Source organism: Haemorhous mexicanus, chromosome 7 (assembly GCF_027477595.1).
Source record: "Haemorhous mexicanus isolate bHaeMex1 chromosome 7, bHaeMex1.pri, whole genome shotgun sequence".
In the NCBI taxonomy this organism is placed as follows: domain Eukaryota; kingdom Metazoa; phylum Chordata; class Aves; order Passeriformes; family Fringillidae; genus Haemorhous; species Haemorhous mexicanus.
Window position 1 is genome coordinate 33,928,888 of NC_082347.1, and position 17,060 is coordinate 33,945,947.

The window sequence follows — 17,060 nt, forward strand, 5'->3', positions numbered from 1 at the left end:
AAAGGAACAGTAGACATTGGCTGTTAATGAGCTCCCGCACAGGGCTCCAGCAGAACTTGGTGTGAATTCAGCGCCTAAGCTGCATCAACTAAATGGTTAATTCATCTCATATCAACAGCACTGTGATTCATAATGTAAACTTGAGGAATCCTTGATGTTTCAGTCACACATTCCTCTTAATTTGGCCATGCATTCTTTTAAAGCTACAGTGTGCTAACTTAATAAAATGCAGCATGCAAATGCACAAGTTTTTGCCTTCAGGCATTTTAGCCATGGATGTTTCAATGGGTGTCTTCTTTCAAGTATATATTCTTTCCTAAATTATTTACCCTGTAAACATGCTTTGCATTTTCAAAGAAAAATCTGGGCTTCCTCATTCACCAGATTTTGTTGAATTTAAGGTGTAATAGAGATAAAAGACTATCATCTGCTTCTTGTGAGCATGTTAGCCTTTGGGATTTTTTTGTAGCTAGCGTTAGGCCCCATTTTCTTCTCCTTTGGTATTATCACTCCCTCCCCCACTTAAATTCCTGGATGCTTTGCCTAGAGCAATACCCACTGGCAGTGTCTGGCTGTGACAGTACTATAGGCTTCCCTACAGATGGGTCCTGCCAATGCCAACCATTGTTCTACAACTGTGAGCTGGCTTGACTGTCTTGGATCACTCAAAACCCCCTTTCCTCTTCCTTTTTTCTTTACTCTAAAGGGTCGTCCTTGCCTGTTGACTTTGAGATCTGAAATGTGCTGACACCCAGAACTTGCGTTCTCTGTCTTAGCAGCAGCTCCCAGACTCGGATTTCAACAGGCACCAGAGTCCTCCTTGGGACTGTCCTGCTGCTGCCAAACATCTCTGTCATTCTCCTCCCAGCCCCATCCTTTGGACAGTATGCAGTTAGTTTAATTTGACTTGCCCACTTGAAAGGAGAACAGTAAAACTCAATGTTATTCTTTTTTTAAAGATATAAAATTAATCTTTAATTGTGGGCTTGAATATTAAAAGTATATAATGCTTCAGTGTAGGAATCTGTTGATAACATCCATCCTATTTCATGATTAATTTGTTCCTTTTAATATGATATTCTTTTGCTGTACTGTGCAGACTAATTCAGATTCCTAGAAATTGAACTTTGATGTGTATTTCCTAGATTCACACCGTAAGTGAACCTTCAATTAGCAGATACAGGTGGTGGCTTGCCTCACTCTGTGTTTTCTTGAAAAGGATTTTAGAGACACGGACACTGATTAAATAATCTTGCAATCAGGTGTGTACTGACAGGGTATTAAAAATAAATATTAAAAATAATGATGATTTGGGGGACTTAATGCTTCTTTTTTATTTTTCATCAGTTTTGCTTCTCAAACAATGCAGTGATTTTTTTGGTGGGCCAGAGATAGGAGGAGTTGATTTAAACACTCAGTATGTTATGTATGCCTTTGCCTAACTATGTGTTAGATTAAGCGAGTTTCACTCACAGTTAATCCTTTGTAAATTAGCATTATGGATGCCTTGGGGCCCACATCCCACAAATAAAATGGTTGTCAAGCCAGCTGCACTGTGTATTACTTAAGGCTGAATGTTTTAAGAGTTTTCATGCTTTTAATCTATTTCACTGCTGAGTTTCAATTTTGCTGAGTGTCCTTTCAGGAGTGATGAGGGCGAGTGAGTAAATATATATTCTGGTTTTCATGCATTTGCCTGGGCAAATCGTTTGTTATCAGGTGTTTGGCAGAGAATGTCACATCCCACCACAAAAGAGAAGCTTGTAAGTTCAGGTGTTAAATTGAAGTGCAAACCAACAAGAACCAAAAGCCCTTAATTAGCTTTATTTTGTTAGCCTGCTACACTTTTTTTTTTTTTTTTAAGGGAAAAAAAGAGTGAGAAACATCCCTCCCTCCTCCTCATCCTTTTGGCAGAGTAAATATTGCCTGTTAAGTTTGAATTAGCTGTCATCGCGAAAGAATTAATGCTGTGGTTGAGCCTTTCTAGTGAGGAAGGGAAAAATAAACGAGACAGATCTTAGTTCAGCTTTAAGTGATAAATGAGGACAAAGCAGCCCATTCATCTCCTGCTAGGAAAGTGGACACAAACACTAAAGCAGTTTTGCGGAAGACGTGTCAGCAAATGTGATCATTTTGTAACCTGTCAGGAGGATAGAGAGCTAGTCCTTTTAGAGTGTCACAGGGGAGGGTGTCTGTCTGATGTGACAGTTTTCATCCATCCATTTACTGCTTTTCCTTTAGGTGGGGGGTAAGCAAGGAGAGAGCTGGAGTTGGTTAAAACTGCATTTTTCTTTACACTTTCCAGTATAATTTATATGTATATCCACCCACATCCAAATGAAAAACATTTACCAAGAAAAACTCCCCTCTGCTCTCTGGAGTTTCTTCTCTCTTTCACTGCGTGAAATATGCTCATTTTAACACATTACATTCCCTGTCTTCAAGTTGTACTAGGTCTGATGTCTCATATAACACAGTTTTACCTCTTCTTACCATTGTTTGGTTATTGCAAACAAAACTTTGTTTTGTTTTGTTTTGTTTTGCAGAAGCATGAGAAAAAAATATATAACTCGGGGTGCTTTTATTGCACTTGGTTGTTGGGATTTTTTTTGTTATACCTCTCCAATTCTGATTATAAGCTTCATGTACAAGTGTGTTTTGCTCCCTATTTATGAATAGCCTGTGAAAATTTTCTTCCTTCTCTGTGAAAATGTAATAACAAACAGTCAATTCTTACAATCCAAAATCCTCCTGTAAAATGCCTCAAATTCTACTGTTTCTTGATTTAGTAATTTTAATTGACCTATTAATTTTAGGAAGAATCTGAAGTGATGTGATGACTGATTTTAGAAGCAGGAATTTCTCCCAACAAATAATGGAAAAATATTAGGACTTTCTACTTCTGGCATTTTTTATTTTCACTAATCTTCATTTTTTTTATACTGCATAGAAATGTAACATTGCCTATTACCATAAGTAAAGGTATGCTACAGAGACAAGAGATGCTTTTACAACATAAGCTTCACAGTTTGACACTTGCTTCTTTATATCATCCTTTTCTTCAAAACTATCTTTTGTACTTTTCCCTTGGTATTTTAGTACAAGTGAGTATCTCATTGACATGTGTTTCCTTGAAATCTTGTTCCTTAATAGTAAAATCCCTTGAAAATTAATAAATTGTTTCTTTTCAGATTAAAACTACTGAAGATTTCAGAATGGTTTTAAAAAATATAATGATATTTGCTATTATAGACCACCCTGCTTGGATTGCATTGACCGAACACTATTTTTTTCATTTGTTACTAGAAGGTTAATAAATTGGGACATAATATATTTAATTTATTCTAATAGGTATATAAATGTATGCATAATTCAGAAAATTCTACTTCTTTCTTGAATACAAAAGTTGGATTTAATAGCTGCATGAAGATACGATTGGAAGCACTGGAAATTGGGAGAAGAAAAAATAATCAAGATACACAAAATGGTAGAGGGAATACTGAATTTGTGGGCATATGTCTTTTCTCCAGTTTTTTTGTACACCTCATTTTATATTTTTTATCTGTATTCTGCCGGTTTGATTTATTTTGTTTTATTCACTGCAATTTTTTGGTCTCCTCTGCTTTTTTCCAGGATCATCCAAAACCGGATTTTGATCGTTGTGCTGGCAGTCATCATCATCTTCACCACCATGATGGCTATTTATTTTTCTGTCAGGGGACGCTGATATCTTTGTTCTTCACTAAACAGCAACAAACTGCTTGTTCTGAGTAATTAAGACAAAGTGGTCACATGAATCATTCTCTTGCACTGACAGAGTCTCCCTCTCTTTTCCAGTCTTCAACTCAGGTGCAAGTGGTGTAAAATATTTTGTATTATTGATGGCATAGTTGATGGCATGTGGGGCTATTTTTTTCTTACATATTTGTCCTTATTTGAGTGTTTTCAGGATCTTAATATTTGTTGGAGTGAGGGCTTGTTCTGGTGTAAAAAGACTTAATATGTGTTGAATTCACCCACAGACAATTAGCCTGTGAGTTGCCAGAGTTTCATGAGGGAAGAGGGGTCTTTGCACTTTTCTTGTGCTGTGCAGGGTGTATGAATATCAAGCAGTATCTGACCTGTGATTTAAAATATAAGTAAAGCAAAGACCAAATGATGTAGAAAGTGAACCTGTCTCTTGTGACTAACTCCCAATCAAACATTATCGTAGTAGATGTAACCTGGTTAAGAGCAGTAGCTAGTTTTAAAAAGAGAGCAACCTTAGGATGGTGTTTAATAGATGATGTTAATCCAAAACTCAATTTAAAAATTTTTTATTTAAAGTTAGGCTTTCTTTTCTGCTTATTCAAAGCAATTCCACTTTCATCAAGATCATGAAAACACATCACTTACCTGAAATGTAGTTATGGCTACAGCCCATCTGTTGAATCTCTTTTAAATTTTCCAGTGTTGATATATGTACTGATAAGCATTACACACTAGGCCCTTAATGAAGATATTTAAAGATACTTATCTATTTGTTGCTGATTGAAAAGAGATCTTAAGTAATAGTTCAGCAACAAATGTGTGATTATAGTGCATTAAACAATCTAGATTTTTAATACTGGCCTGACTATGTTGAGACTGCATGATGGAGTATTTTGAGTGCATTAAATTCTGATGTGATATTCCCCTTTTTAAACAGAAACTGTAAAAATGTTAATTTATATATGCTTTTAGCTGATATAATATATCATAGTTTCATCTACCTGTGTGTAAATGAGCTGTTTCTCTTTTCCTACTGGCTGTGCTTCTCCTTTAGACGGGTTGAGGTCATTTGGCTTATATTTAAGTTTGCAACTCCAACAAGGGTCTATCACTGCTGATGTGATAAAGTTCATATTTTTATAACAACTTTTAAATTCCTTATTTGCAATCCCTTACAAATATTGCAAATGAAGAGGAATATTAAGCCCTTTAACTTAAGCCATGAAATGTTCCTGAGAGATGTTCAAAGAAACAAAAATCTGGTGACTTTTAAATTCTCCCCACATTAGGCAGGAGCTGAGCCCTGAATTTTCATGTGTGCCTTAGTATTTTTGGGGTTTTGGCATCCCTATGGACTCTACTGATTTGCTGTGCTGTCCTTGAAAGCTGATTTTGGCCCTAAATGTCATTGTTTTCTCCACACAGAAACAAATAACTCAGTTAAAAGGATGTGGTACTGATGCCACAGCTAAGACATAGAAAGAGGGTGATAAATGTAAAATAAAAGGATCTACAGGAAAAATGCTACTCATTGAAACAAATGCAAGCATGTAGGGTCAGCTCTGCTGTCTGAGTGTTACATGCAGCTCACAAACAAAGTTTAGAAGTGGTTTATGTGCTGGGTTTCTCTACCAGCTCATGTCCCTGGCAGCAGGATGGTGCTGGAACAAAAGTTCCTGGGTAGCCCAGACCCAGGTTTTGGGAGGTGTTGCTCTGTGCAGCACAGTCATGTTCAGCTCCTCACCTTGATGGCCCTGCACTGTCACAAGGTCATGGGACCCCCCAGCCGCCTCCTGGGACATTCTCTGATTTCGTCCTTGCCAGGCGTGTGGCATTTACCACGTGGCTCTCAGACACAGAAAGATTTGGGTGTTCAGCTTCCAGCCTTCAGGCACAACACACACTCAAACTGAGCCTTTGGGTTGTGTAAGCAGAGCTCTGGCCATTAGCTTCGAGTGATGGCACAGAGCTGAGTTCAGACAAATTAGGAGGAAGCCTGGCAGCATTACAGATATTTATCCTCAGCTCGGCAAATTAGGAGATGCATATTTTGTAAAGCAGAAAACTGTCAAGAAGGAAATCTTAAGCTCCGTCTGTTGCCTAGACATTCTCTGCATTGCCTCAATAATTTAACTATCATGGGAATTGATTCATGACTACTGATCTTAACAGTGACCTATGACTAGGTTTTGCCCTCTATCTAGCCACCTGCTGGAATCAGCAAAAAGCTGAAAGGAAGCTAGTTTTCCTTATCCCAGTATAAATCTAGGGCATAGTGTCACATCAGATACATCCACTCAGACAGGAATGAGGGAGAGAGAGAGACTGCCACGCAAAGCCTTCATCTTCACTTTTGATGAGCCCGTCATCGCTATGTTTCTCATGCTAACCTGTTAATAACTCTTCTGTGCCTGCTTTGCATCCTCGTGCACTCCCCACATGTAAAATAGTGCTCAGGTGGACATTACATGTTCAAAACACATTATTACTACTCTCTCACCCCTGGTCATTTGGCCTGAGAAGTGTGCAGGTGAGATTCACCAAATCCACACGTTTTGGAGGGGATTGAGTGACTACAACTGAGAGCACAGCCCCAACCACCCACAGGTAGTGTGACACCCCCAGGTCTAGGCTTCCCCTGAACTAGTTTGGTCACATTTACAGCACGTCTGTGAATGAATCCAAGTGCTTACAAATGTAAACCTCAAAGAGCAAAGTGTTTCTAATGTTGCCAGCCTTTGTGGAGAAACGACAAATTAAAAAACGCACGCGTGGTGCTGTGTGCGAAATCCATCCCTGCTAAACAGCTGGGATCACAGAATAAATAAACTAATTCTGCACTGATACAAAATCAAAAGCAATTTAATTAAAGACTCTTAAGTTTTAAAGGGTTTTAAATGCTATACGTTTTGGGGAAATATCAGAAAATGTAGCTTGACTGACGTCAGTTCTCATCTCTGGGATGGGAGGCCATTTGCTATTCTGTTTAAGGCAGGCTGGATTGTCTTATTTTGGAGCCAGCTTGGTGGGGGGTTTTCTTTGCTGCTGCTTCAGAGCTCTGAGCTTCAAAGGCTGAAATTAATGGTGAACAAAATTGTGCGGCTCTGACCATCCCATGCGGGGCAAACCCATCGAGGGTTATCATTAAGTAAAGAAATAAAGAAAAAAAAACCCTGCCAGTTCCAAGAAAACCTCATCAGATAATGACCTCTGTGATTGGGTTTTCATTACCAAACAGCATCCAGAGATTGTCTGCCCCATAGAAGAAAAAAAAAAAAAAAAGAAAAGAAAAGGAAAGAAAAAGCAACTGTGTCTCTCTCTCTTTCTCTCTCTCGCTCTCTCTCTCTCCTTTTTTTTTTTTTGCACATCTTTTCTTTAAACCTGTCAGATCATTTCAGTATTTCAAATCCGAGGAAAACAGCCTGCCTGCTGCTGTATTTGAAGTTGTAATGGTGTCAAAAAGTCACGACTGACTGACAGCCGTCAGTCCCAGAGGAGCTCATTAAATCATAAAAACTTGACAAGGAAATAATTGAGCATCACTGGCAACTTGGCGCCTGTTTAGACGTTTTTATTTTCTTTCATTATTAGTCCCCACCATTACGTTCATTAACAAATTGCATTAAACAACTGTTAAGGGCTAATGATTTGTTTATCGCTTTTTTATTATTATTATTATTATTATTTAAACATTAGCTGCGTCATGTGGTACCTCAGCAGCCTCATACTATCATCTGACTGAATATTTTTCCACTCAGAGCTCTGGGTACTGCTGGAATATGAAATAGATTATTCATTACCCTCCTCTTTGCCACTGATTTGGTTTCATGTAGCGTCTTCCACAGAGAAAGATGAAAACTTGTCAAAAATAGGTTATATCTTATTCTAAGGGCAACAATAGCAGCAGGTACAGGCACACTTTAATATTTAATTAAGGCTGATGTTAACCCCTTTAAATGACTTTAGCTGTGAGTAATATTCAAGTGCAGAAGAGAAAAATAATGGTACTTAATTTGCAAACTGTACAGCAGGCATTCATCTTTGAGTTACTAGCAAATTTATAGAATAATTTTAAATAATGAAATTTCCAGTCATAAATATTTATATCCACTCTTTTTTCTTTTTTTTTTTAATACATAAATGAACAACTTTTGCACACATCCCAAATAAAAAAAAAAATCCACGTCCCTTTCTTTTTTTGTTTTGAACTGCACCACTCACATTTCAAAATCTGGTAGGACTTTTGTAGGGGGGAAAGAGCTACATGTGGATCCCCAGTAAAGTTGTTAGCTGTGGCAATGTCTTACACAGTTCTGTTCCTAGCGACTTGACAGCTTATGATAAACTCAAGGAGGATGTGGGTTCAGGCTTTTTTTTTTTTGTTTGGAGGGGACAGCATGTGTTTTGACATATTTTTGGTTTTTATATGAAACCATGGGAAGATTTTGTTTTGAAACAGATATTTTTAACTGTTACTTTTTATAGGACAAAAAGTATTTATCTCTAAGTATATTTTCTCTGTGTAGTTGCAGTTGTTGGTTGTAAATAATCCTCTTACGGAAGGAGAAGCTTCAGGAGAATTTTAAGATGGTAAAAAAAAACCAGTCAAAGGCAGGGTATGTGTTAGGCTCCCTTTGCTTTATAATAGTCAGTCTTTGATCTTTTCTTATTCAATACATCTGAATGCAGTTTGCATTCGGTGGGACCCTGTGCAGGGATGATGGCAGAAATGGCGAGCGAGGTGTGATGACGTATCACAGGATGCTGCAGAGCAAATCCATCCAAGTCCACGATGCTCCCTCGCACTTCCTTGGGATAATTTGTCACTTCTGGAGTCACATGAGGAAAGAGGCATGTAGCAGGTGAATATTTCATCAGCTACTGCCTGGCAGTGGGTTTTCGTGCATGTTAAGCAGTGGCACACCAGCTCCTCACCATGCCCACAGCCTGGCCTGGGTGCACAGTCCCGGCCTGCTCGGGAAACAGAGGTGCACATTGAGAAACACTTTGGCATCTTCCACTGCTGTCTTTTATTTGTCACACATAAATAATGAAGGCGTCTACGGGGTGGGGGAGGAAGAGCTCATACGCTGAGAACCAGTGAACTTGTGCACTCTTCATCCCTTCATCCAAACAACTGCCTTTGGCGTGAATAACGGCGCAGCTGATATGAAGCTCTGTATTGATCTGTTGCTCAGGAAGGTCCACTGGTAGTTCCTTGGACTTTTCCTGAAGGTATGGCTGTAACAGGTTGGTACTGTTGGGATCTGTTGCTTCTGTCTCCATCTCACACTAGAAAAGTTCAACAGAGACAGACACAGAGAGGGGGAGTTCCCAGCCCTTGCTCTGTGCATCTCTGTCTCCTACTAACACACAGATGTGATTACCTCTCCTGGCTGGAAAACCTGCCTGGGAGACTGTTGTGCACAAGTATAAGTAAAATGGTGTCTGCAGATGGAGAGGCATCCCAGGGTAGATTTGAGAATAGTCTGCTTTTCTCCAGGCAACAATAATTTGGCAAAAAAGCTGTAGATAACCTACAAATGTTGCTTATTCTGTGGGGTAGGCTAAGTGTGAGGAGTTGTGTCACCCACAGCCAGTATCTCTCCACCACACAGGCACTCTGGTGTTTTGGGGAACTGCTCCAGATTTATCCTGGAGTTATGGCAGTGCAGCCTGGGTATTCCCTTGTTGTTTTGGCTTTATCACAAGAAGAGATACCGGGTGGTGATGGTGGCATAACCAATGAAGGGTGTGGACTCTGCAAGGCAGTGTCAGGTTTCTCACAAGGCTGGTGCCTGTTCATTGATGGGATGTCCAGGAGCATGCAAAGTGAAGGCATTCCCTGGATGTCTGTCCTGCCAGAAAGCAGTGTTGGAAAGTGGAAGTTTTACACATTTTCAAGGACCTTAAGTGGTTCTGAGCCATTAAACTCTGTACAGGAAAGGGGCTGTCCCTGCTGTCCTGTGGCCAGAGAGGTCTGGAGCAGGCTGCCAAGCCTGCATTGCCAGCGTTATGGTGCACGCATCCTGCTGGCTGCCATGTTGTGACTGCTCTCCTGGACCAAACCCAAAGAAAACCTTCTACTGCTGCTTCTTTGTTCAGTTGCTTTCTCCGTACAGACCCATGACCTTCTCTGGTCAGCTCTGTCCCCAGTGAACATGATCATTGCTTCTGTGGATTTAATGAACTTTCCAGCTCTCTTCTGTAGCCAGCTAAGTAACACTGCTTGTTGCCTGAGCTGCATGTCCTGCCTGCATGTATTTGTCTGTACATACTTCTTTTGTTGATACTGCTTGCAGGAGTTGCAGCCAGGCATGCTTTCCAAGGAAGCAAATAATACCCTGTGAGTTTACCACACCACTAGAAAACTTGCTTTTAAATAAAAAATAATATTTAATCTTCTCTTCCTAGAAGAAGCAGGCTTATGTCTTTGCTCTGTCTCATTTGATGAATTTCTCTCACTATCCCCTGCCAAGTTGGAGCCTTTGACCAAACTCAGCCAAATGTAATAGGAGAGCAGAGCTCTCAAAAATTTCTTTCGGTTTCAGGAAATCATCAGCCAAGAGGAGAGATGTCCTCACTGGCTTCCTCACCAAGAGAGGCTGCTGCGTGACATCCACCCAAATTGGACACTACCTAGGAGGAAGAATTTATAAATGCCTCTCTCCCCAGGAAAAGCTCACATCCCATTCAGATACTAGAGAATCCAACCCTGAGGAAACAAGGCCTCATTAGTGTCATTGCTGGAGGAACTACTTAATTAAAGGACAACAGAGTTGAGAGCATTGTTATTGTAGGCCTTTGTTCCTTACACCTGGTCATTTCCATTGATGTAAAATGTCATCTTTCTGATCTAGTAGCATTTTGCACCCACTTTAGACAAGTATTCCTGGCCAGCTGAGGAGGTGCAGAGCAGGGAAGAATCAGACCTTATTACCGAGGTAATTATAGCCTCACCTACCCATCAGGCAAAGGGTGTACACCTCTATTAGCCAGGGCTCCCACAAAGAGAACAAAGGCTGGCTGGCAAGTGGGAGCCACCCAGGGAGCATCCCTGTGTCCAGCTACAGCACTCTGGGGCAGCAGACCTGCTGGGGAGGTCGTGACCACAGGCTCCCTCCTTTCCTGTCTCCTGCCTGCTTTCCTGGCGTTAAATCCAACTTGCCTCAGCAATACTGGGGAAGGCCATGAGATGGGGAGGCTAAAACAGGGAACAGTACCATCGCTGAGGAAATCAGCTCTCAGTTAAAACGCTAAAGGAGGTAGGGGGTGGCTTTCAAAGCTTGTCTCAGCAACTAGCCTAATTCTATTTTCAAAAGCCACTGTTGAGTGCTTTTGAAAATTTCATCCTAGATGCTTGGCTCAAAGACCTTAACCAAAGATTTTTTTTTTTTCCTCTGCTATACGAAAGCTAAATATAAACCAACATTATTGAACAAAACCTAACAAAACCCCTGTTGCAGGTCTAGAAAAATCTTTACTCAGAAAATCAAATTATTAGAGATCAGCATCTGAAGTGTCCTTCAGTCTTGGATGCCTCTTGTTTTGTGTAAACAGTTTGGCATACAAAAAAATATATTTCTAACAACAAACATATGCTTTCTGTTCTTTTTGACATTTCCTATTTGCCTTTTGTTCTCCTGCCCTCAGAAAATCAAGACCTGAATGTCTCCAGATGAGCAGCTGAAGTTGCTTTAGAACACGTGGATCAGTCTATTTTACCCATTCAAGTTGGTGCATATGTGTCTCTGCTGTTTGAACAGCATCTTAATGACTTTTCTGCTGATTGCCTCTGGACCACAGGCAAGTAATAAAGCTGGCCTGTGCCTCAGTTTACCCACCACAATTTCATTAATGCTAACCTACCTCACGAGGCAGTGTAATGTTTAATATATAATGTGCTCTGTAATCCCTGGATTAAATGTATTATGTAAGTGAAAAGCACCCATTTGATGTGTATGTAAATGCTGCAGTATTATAGGTAGGAGGGTCATTTGGGTGCAAGTGTAATACAAGCGCTGGCAAAAGGCAAAAGGGATTCCATTGTATTGACTTATTTTTAAAGAGCTTTTTATTTACTGAAATGCTCTGGACACCCAGAAAGAGAGACATTCCTCACTAAGCAGCTCTGCTGTTTCATCTGTCTTGGAGTGCTTTGATAAATGGATTGAAACTTGTCAGCTTTTCCTGTAGTTTCTGAGACTCCCTCTGGAAACTGTGTTGAAATGTTATTATTGTAACTTCTTAGAGCACTACTTAATGAATTGTAACAGATATCCCTGCGAGTCCCGCGGATGCTGTGAGGACTGCACTTCCTCTCCTTCTCACCACAGGAGCAAACCAGTGCCACACAAACACGTGGCACAGAGTGCACGTCCCCTGCCACCACAAGCAGCTGGTCTGTCACAGGGACAGCATCTCTCACCTTCATAAGGCTTCAGCCCCAGCCATGTGTCCTGGCTGCGTGGTCAGCAGGGCTCCAGGAATGTAGGACATAGCCGAATACCACTTGAGCTAAAGGCAATTTTAATGTTTTAAGGAGGACAGTGAATTAGTGTGGGGTTAGATCAGTGTTGGTTATTTCCTCTGTCTCTAGGATGAGATGTTTTGGCTTTCACACAGTGCCTGAGCTGTTCTGCAGCTTGGACTGGTGACTTGGGTTCTGTTGGACAGTCTGAACTCACACTACCCACAGGTGTCACCTGCCCTCAGAGCAGCTCGTTCTTTCTCAGGCAGACAATGGTTATGTGATGTTACCACGTGGGCACATGAGATGGATGGAGCAGGGTGTGGTACCTCCTCTAAAGCATAGGACTGAGGCAGAAGATCTGCTTGAGGAAATCTGCAGAGATGGTGGTCAGAGGTGCCTGACAGGGACATGTCTATAGTGTGGAACTAGAGGGTAGGAAGAAGTCAACCATCTTGGGATTGTCTTATTCCCCAGTAATGTTCTACTCTGTTGTGTCACACAGAGGAGCAATGGGATGTCATGGTGACCCTTTATTTCCTACCTCCAATCTATTCAAAGGAATCTTTTTCCTCCTCTGCTCTCTCTGGAGGGATGGTGTGACCCCTGATACACTTGGTTTGGCAGCTTGGTTTTTTATGTTTTTCTTTTTCTTTTTTTTTAACCTTTTCACTGGGTTTCAGCTGTCCTTGTTTTTTGTAAGAATACAAAACTGAGCTGTTGATATTCAGGTTGCCATGAGGTGTGACATGGCCAAACACACACACCCCACAGCATCACAGCTGTACCCCTTGCCCTGCATGGTTTGCCCACAGTAGACAGTTCTACCCATCTTCATCATAATTTTCTCCTGAAAAATAAGTGTGTGCCTTCCCCTTGCCTCCAAATATGAGCATGGGTCATCCTGAGTGAGGTCTTCAGGAAGACAGGAGGGAAATTTTGAAGGAGGTCGTGGCCCACGTGGTGTAGGATCAGAACTATGAGGTGACTGGTTATAGGTCACCTCTCCTCAACAAGGCCTCAGAGGTGCCTCCATTGCCCTCAGCACTTTGAAGCCATCTTTGATTGTTCACAACCTTTTATTTCACTTTTTATTAACATTTTACATATTAAAATTTGTGTAGGCAGCCAGAAGAGAGCAGCATCTACACAATACTTGATGCAATGGAGAGGATTAGGAATCAGTGGCTCAGTTCTTTGGGACCTGAAATGGGGGGCTGTGGGGGTGGTAAAGTGTCTTTTCTTTACACTACATTTTAAAGGTACTTCCTCTTTCTTTCTGTGTGTTGTCACTAAAATACAACCTATGTCCAATACTGACTTGTGGTCTTAGCTAGTAGTTTCAAAAAATTAAATATAACAGGGGTTACCTTGGAGTTTTTGCTGAGCTGTTCACATTTGCTTTTAAAGCTTCTTCCCTCTTCTCAACCAAACCTCTTAGTTTCCATCCTAGATACAGTGACACCAAAGTAAGAAATTATTTTCAAAATAACAACTAGTGAATTGGGATTTTTCAGCCACCCTTGCGTGAAATTCCTCCAGTATTTTTATTCACAAAAGGAATGCTCTGGGAAGCAAACCTGCTGAAGTTGCCTTTGTTTATTCCTTCCAAAGTGAAATTATCCATGTCCTCTTTTCCCCCGTGAGATCCTGGAGGAAACTGCCTGCACACACACATTGACACATCTTTGGTGCATTCCACACGAGCCAGTGAAATTACACCAGAAATATGAATTTAGCCCACACAGTGTGTGCAGGCTGTGCTGTCCATACAGGACATACACAGACACACCCTGGCAAACCCTCCCATTTAAATTTCAGAATAAGACATTCAAGACAATGTGCTTCCCTTCCTGACTGTGTTCTGTACACTTTTCTCAAAAAAAAAAAAAAAAAAAAGGTATTCTGTGAATTGTACCACTTTGCAAAAATATTTGATGTGGGTTTCGTTGTTTTGAATATTGAGGTTTGAAATCTCAGTAATTGTCATGATTGCTGTGTGTAATAGAAATTAGAAGGAAGTCTGTGTTTTGGCTTTGAAGCTACCTACTTCTAAGAGCGCATTTTTTTAGGTTTCCTTTTTAAGGTGCTTCTTTGTGCCCCAGCTAAACTTTCCCCAGATTACGTGTTAGCTATCATAGCTGTTCTATAGTTAGATTTTAATCAGCCTCCATACACAGTAATGTTAAACACTGAAAGAGCTACTAATTAATCGCCTTTCTGTATGTAACAGAGAGATAAATATCCATCCCAGAGGAATTGTAATTTCATGGTTTCTAATGATGGTTAGATTACATTATCTGGATCACTTAGGCTGTGGGTGTCATAAAAAATGCTCAAAGTCATTTATATTCAGTTTAATTTTTTTTTTAACTTTGTAAGCCTGAGAAAATAATGCGATGTTAGCAAGTCTGTTTCATATTTTAGTTAAATATACCTTTGTTGCACTGACTGAATGGATTCAGATGACAGTGACAAACTCAGTTCTTTTCTATTTAACATGCACCTTCTGCAATCAAATTAACAATGTACAAATCTTCATCAGGCTGCTGCAGAAGGGTCTGTTGAATTCCTCAGTGTTGTTGAGCTTTGGGGAAAGATTTTCCTTTTGGGTGTCCATTAGGAATGAGTGTTTTCTGCTAATTCCTGTATGTTCTATAAAGTCTCGGTTGTCTGTCTTGAACCAGGAATTAAATGGACTTTTGGGTTGTATCAGGCTGTGGCTCAAATAAAATAATAAAATCCAAGAGCAGTGTGAATCTCTCATTTTCCCCTTCCCACTTCTAAGTGATTGGAGTCCATGCACGACTTGGGCTCCTGGAGATCTGCATCCACGTCACACTTAAATTTGGTAGCCACAAGAATATAAAAAAAAAAAAAAAAATCCTACTCCATGTGTACATTGTAATCGCTAATAGTTGCACATTTTGAAATTCTGCTCATTCATATTTAAAAGGCTGAGCCTTCTTTGAACTGCTGTGTTGGAGGGGGAAGTTAATTGTTTCTGAATGAGGATGATACTCCCTTTCCATATCAATTATGTGTGCTGCTGCGAATTATCAATAATCCTCACGCCCAAACTCCGCCGGCCGCGGTTCCGCACCAGGCGCGTGCGCTCGCACAAAGTTGCCCAGGCTCCAGGGCTGCAGCCCCTCCCTGCATCCACTGGGAGCCACACGTGGGAGGGAACCCCAGAGGAGCAAGGTGAGAGAAAGAAATGCACTATTTCCAAGAGAGAGTTTGTCACCAGTTAGCTAAAATTGCTTCTGAAGTTTTGCTGGCAACTGTTTTACATGTCTGACTTGGTGACGAAGGAACTGTAGTGTCTTAATAGAGAACTCCAGAACTTCAGAAGGGTTTCTCCTTGTTTGAATGCACAGCACAATGAATTTGTACCCACAGAGCATTCACCACTTACATTTCAAAACCTACAGCACACTAAACGTGAAACTTTTGTTCAAATTTCAAGGATTTTGACAGCCCAAGTGAATAGACACTGCCTATTGATTTTTCCCTTACAATGACTCTTGGATAACCTATTTTCTCATTTATTTTTAACGACAGCTCATGAGATTTTACAGCAATTCTGCCCAACCTCCTAATATCAAAATCCCTCCTTGACCCTGAAAATTGTAATTCTGCTATAGATCACAGCTGCTGAATATTACCTTTTACTAAGCTGGTTAAATAAAATATGTCCAAATCACTAGATCCCACAGGCCATGACTGCAATTCTAATTATACAGGGTCTGTATTTCTGCTCTACAGTACAGAAAAGCACAGCTTTCTCCGAGTCCACACCAAAGTGTGGGAATCCAGAATATTGGTTCTAGTTTTAAATTTAAAAAAAAAAAAAAGGAAAAGTTACACTGCTCTTCAATGATTTTCCTGTAAAACTTTTACAAGGGAACCAAACCCTTTTGATGTGTTCCATACAATAAAATGCTGTGTAAGTCTGGAGGACAGAAGCATGTGGCGAGAATTTTCTTGTGTCTGGGGGATGGGTGTATTTGATGTGTACCCATTTCAAAATCAAAAAAAAAAGTCTCACACTACTCTTAGGCTGCATATTCTGCACAATGGCTCAGGAAACCAGTGTAAGGAAACTAATTCTGGCCATTAAACATATCCTTTCCCCTCCCACTGCTTATTCAAAGAGTGATCACATGCTCCCTGCTGCAAGTTACACCTTTATAGAATTTAGATATGGAAGAAAACGATTAGATTAGCCCTTCCACCTACTGATGTGAGATTGTTCCCTGGAGAACCTTATTCATTAGTGCATCACTGCCTAACCTTCTGGGCACACTGTGCCAAGAACATCTTGGTTTTGTTCTGTTTTTTCCTCTTGTCCTTTCCTCCTGGTGCTGAGGGCTGAGGGGATAGTTTGGTGAGGAGTGTGGTGGAGAAGGTGAGGTTCTTGTTTCATAGTCAGGGTGGTGGTTTGGATGCTTGAGTGTGTACTAATTTCTGTAGATGGTAAGTTTGTATACTTTTTTAATTAGTATCTAAGTTCAGAAGACCAGATAGGGGGTGATCTTATTCAACAAAATTCACTGTAAGATCTTCTGGAGCCCTGTGGTCTACAGCAAATTACCTTCGTGGCTCGCCCTGATTCTGCAGTGTTCTTAAATGTAGCTTCCATTTTACTTTCTGCTCTCACTCTTCTGCGAGCAGATAGAGCCAAACTTTTAATTGCTTCTCTGCCAAGGAAGGCAGCCTGGCATTTTACTGCTTTTCCAGGAGAGAAGGTTTTTATTTCAGTTGTTCTTTGGTCTGATCCCATAAAACTCTGAGCTTCCAGGGCAGCTGTGGGTGCTTGGCATGTCTCACGGTAGTG

General features: G+C 40.6%; 1 protein-coding gene across 4 annotated transcripts in view; it reads left to right on the plus strand.

The window, feature by feature from the left end:
• Nucleotides 1-14,967, plus strand: part of VTI1A (vesicle transport through interaction with t-SNAREs 1A) — a 267,477-nt gene extending 252,510 nt beyond the window's left edge. For all 4 annotated transcript variants that reach the window (XM_059851969.1, XM_059851967.1, XM_059851970.1 and 1 more), the window contains one exon: nt 3,634-14,967. Coding sequence is in view for 2 of the 4 variants with exons in the window: in XM_059851967.1 (XP_059707950.1) it covers nt 3,634-3,727 (94 nt within the window). In the remaining 2 variants the exon portion in view is untranslated. The remainder of the gene's footprint in view (nt 1-3,633) is intronic.
• Nucleotides 14,968-17,060: the final 2,093 nt, after the last annotated feature.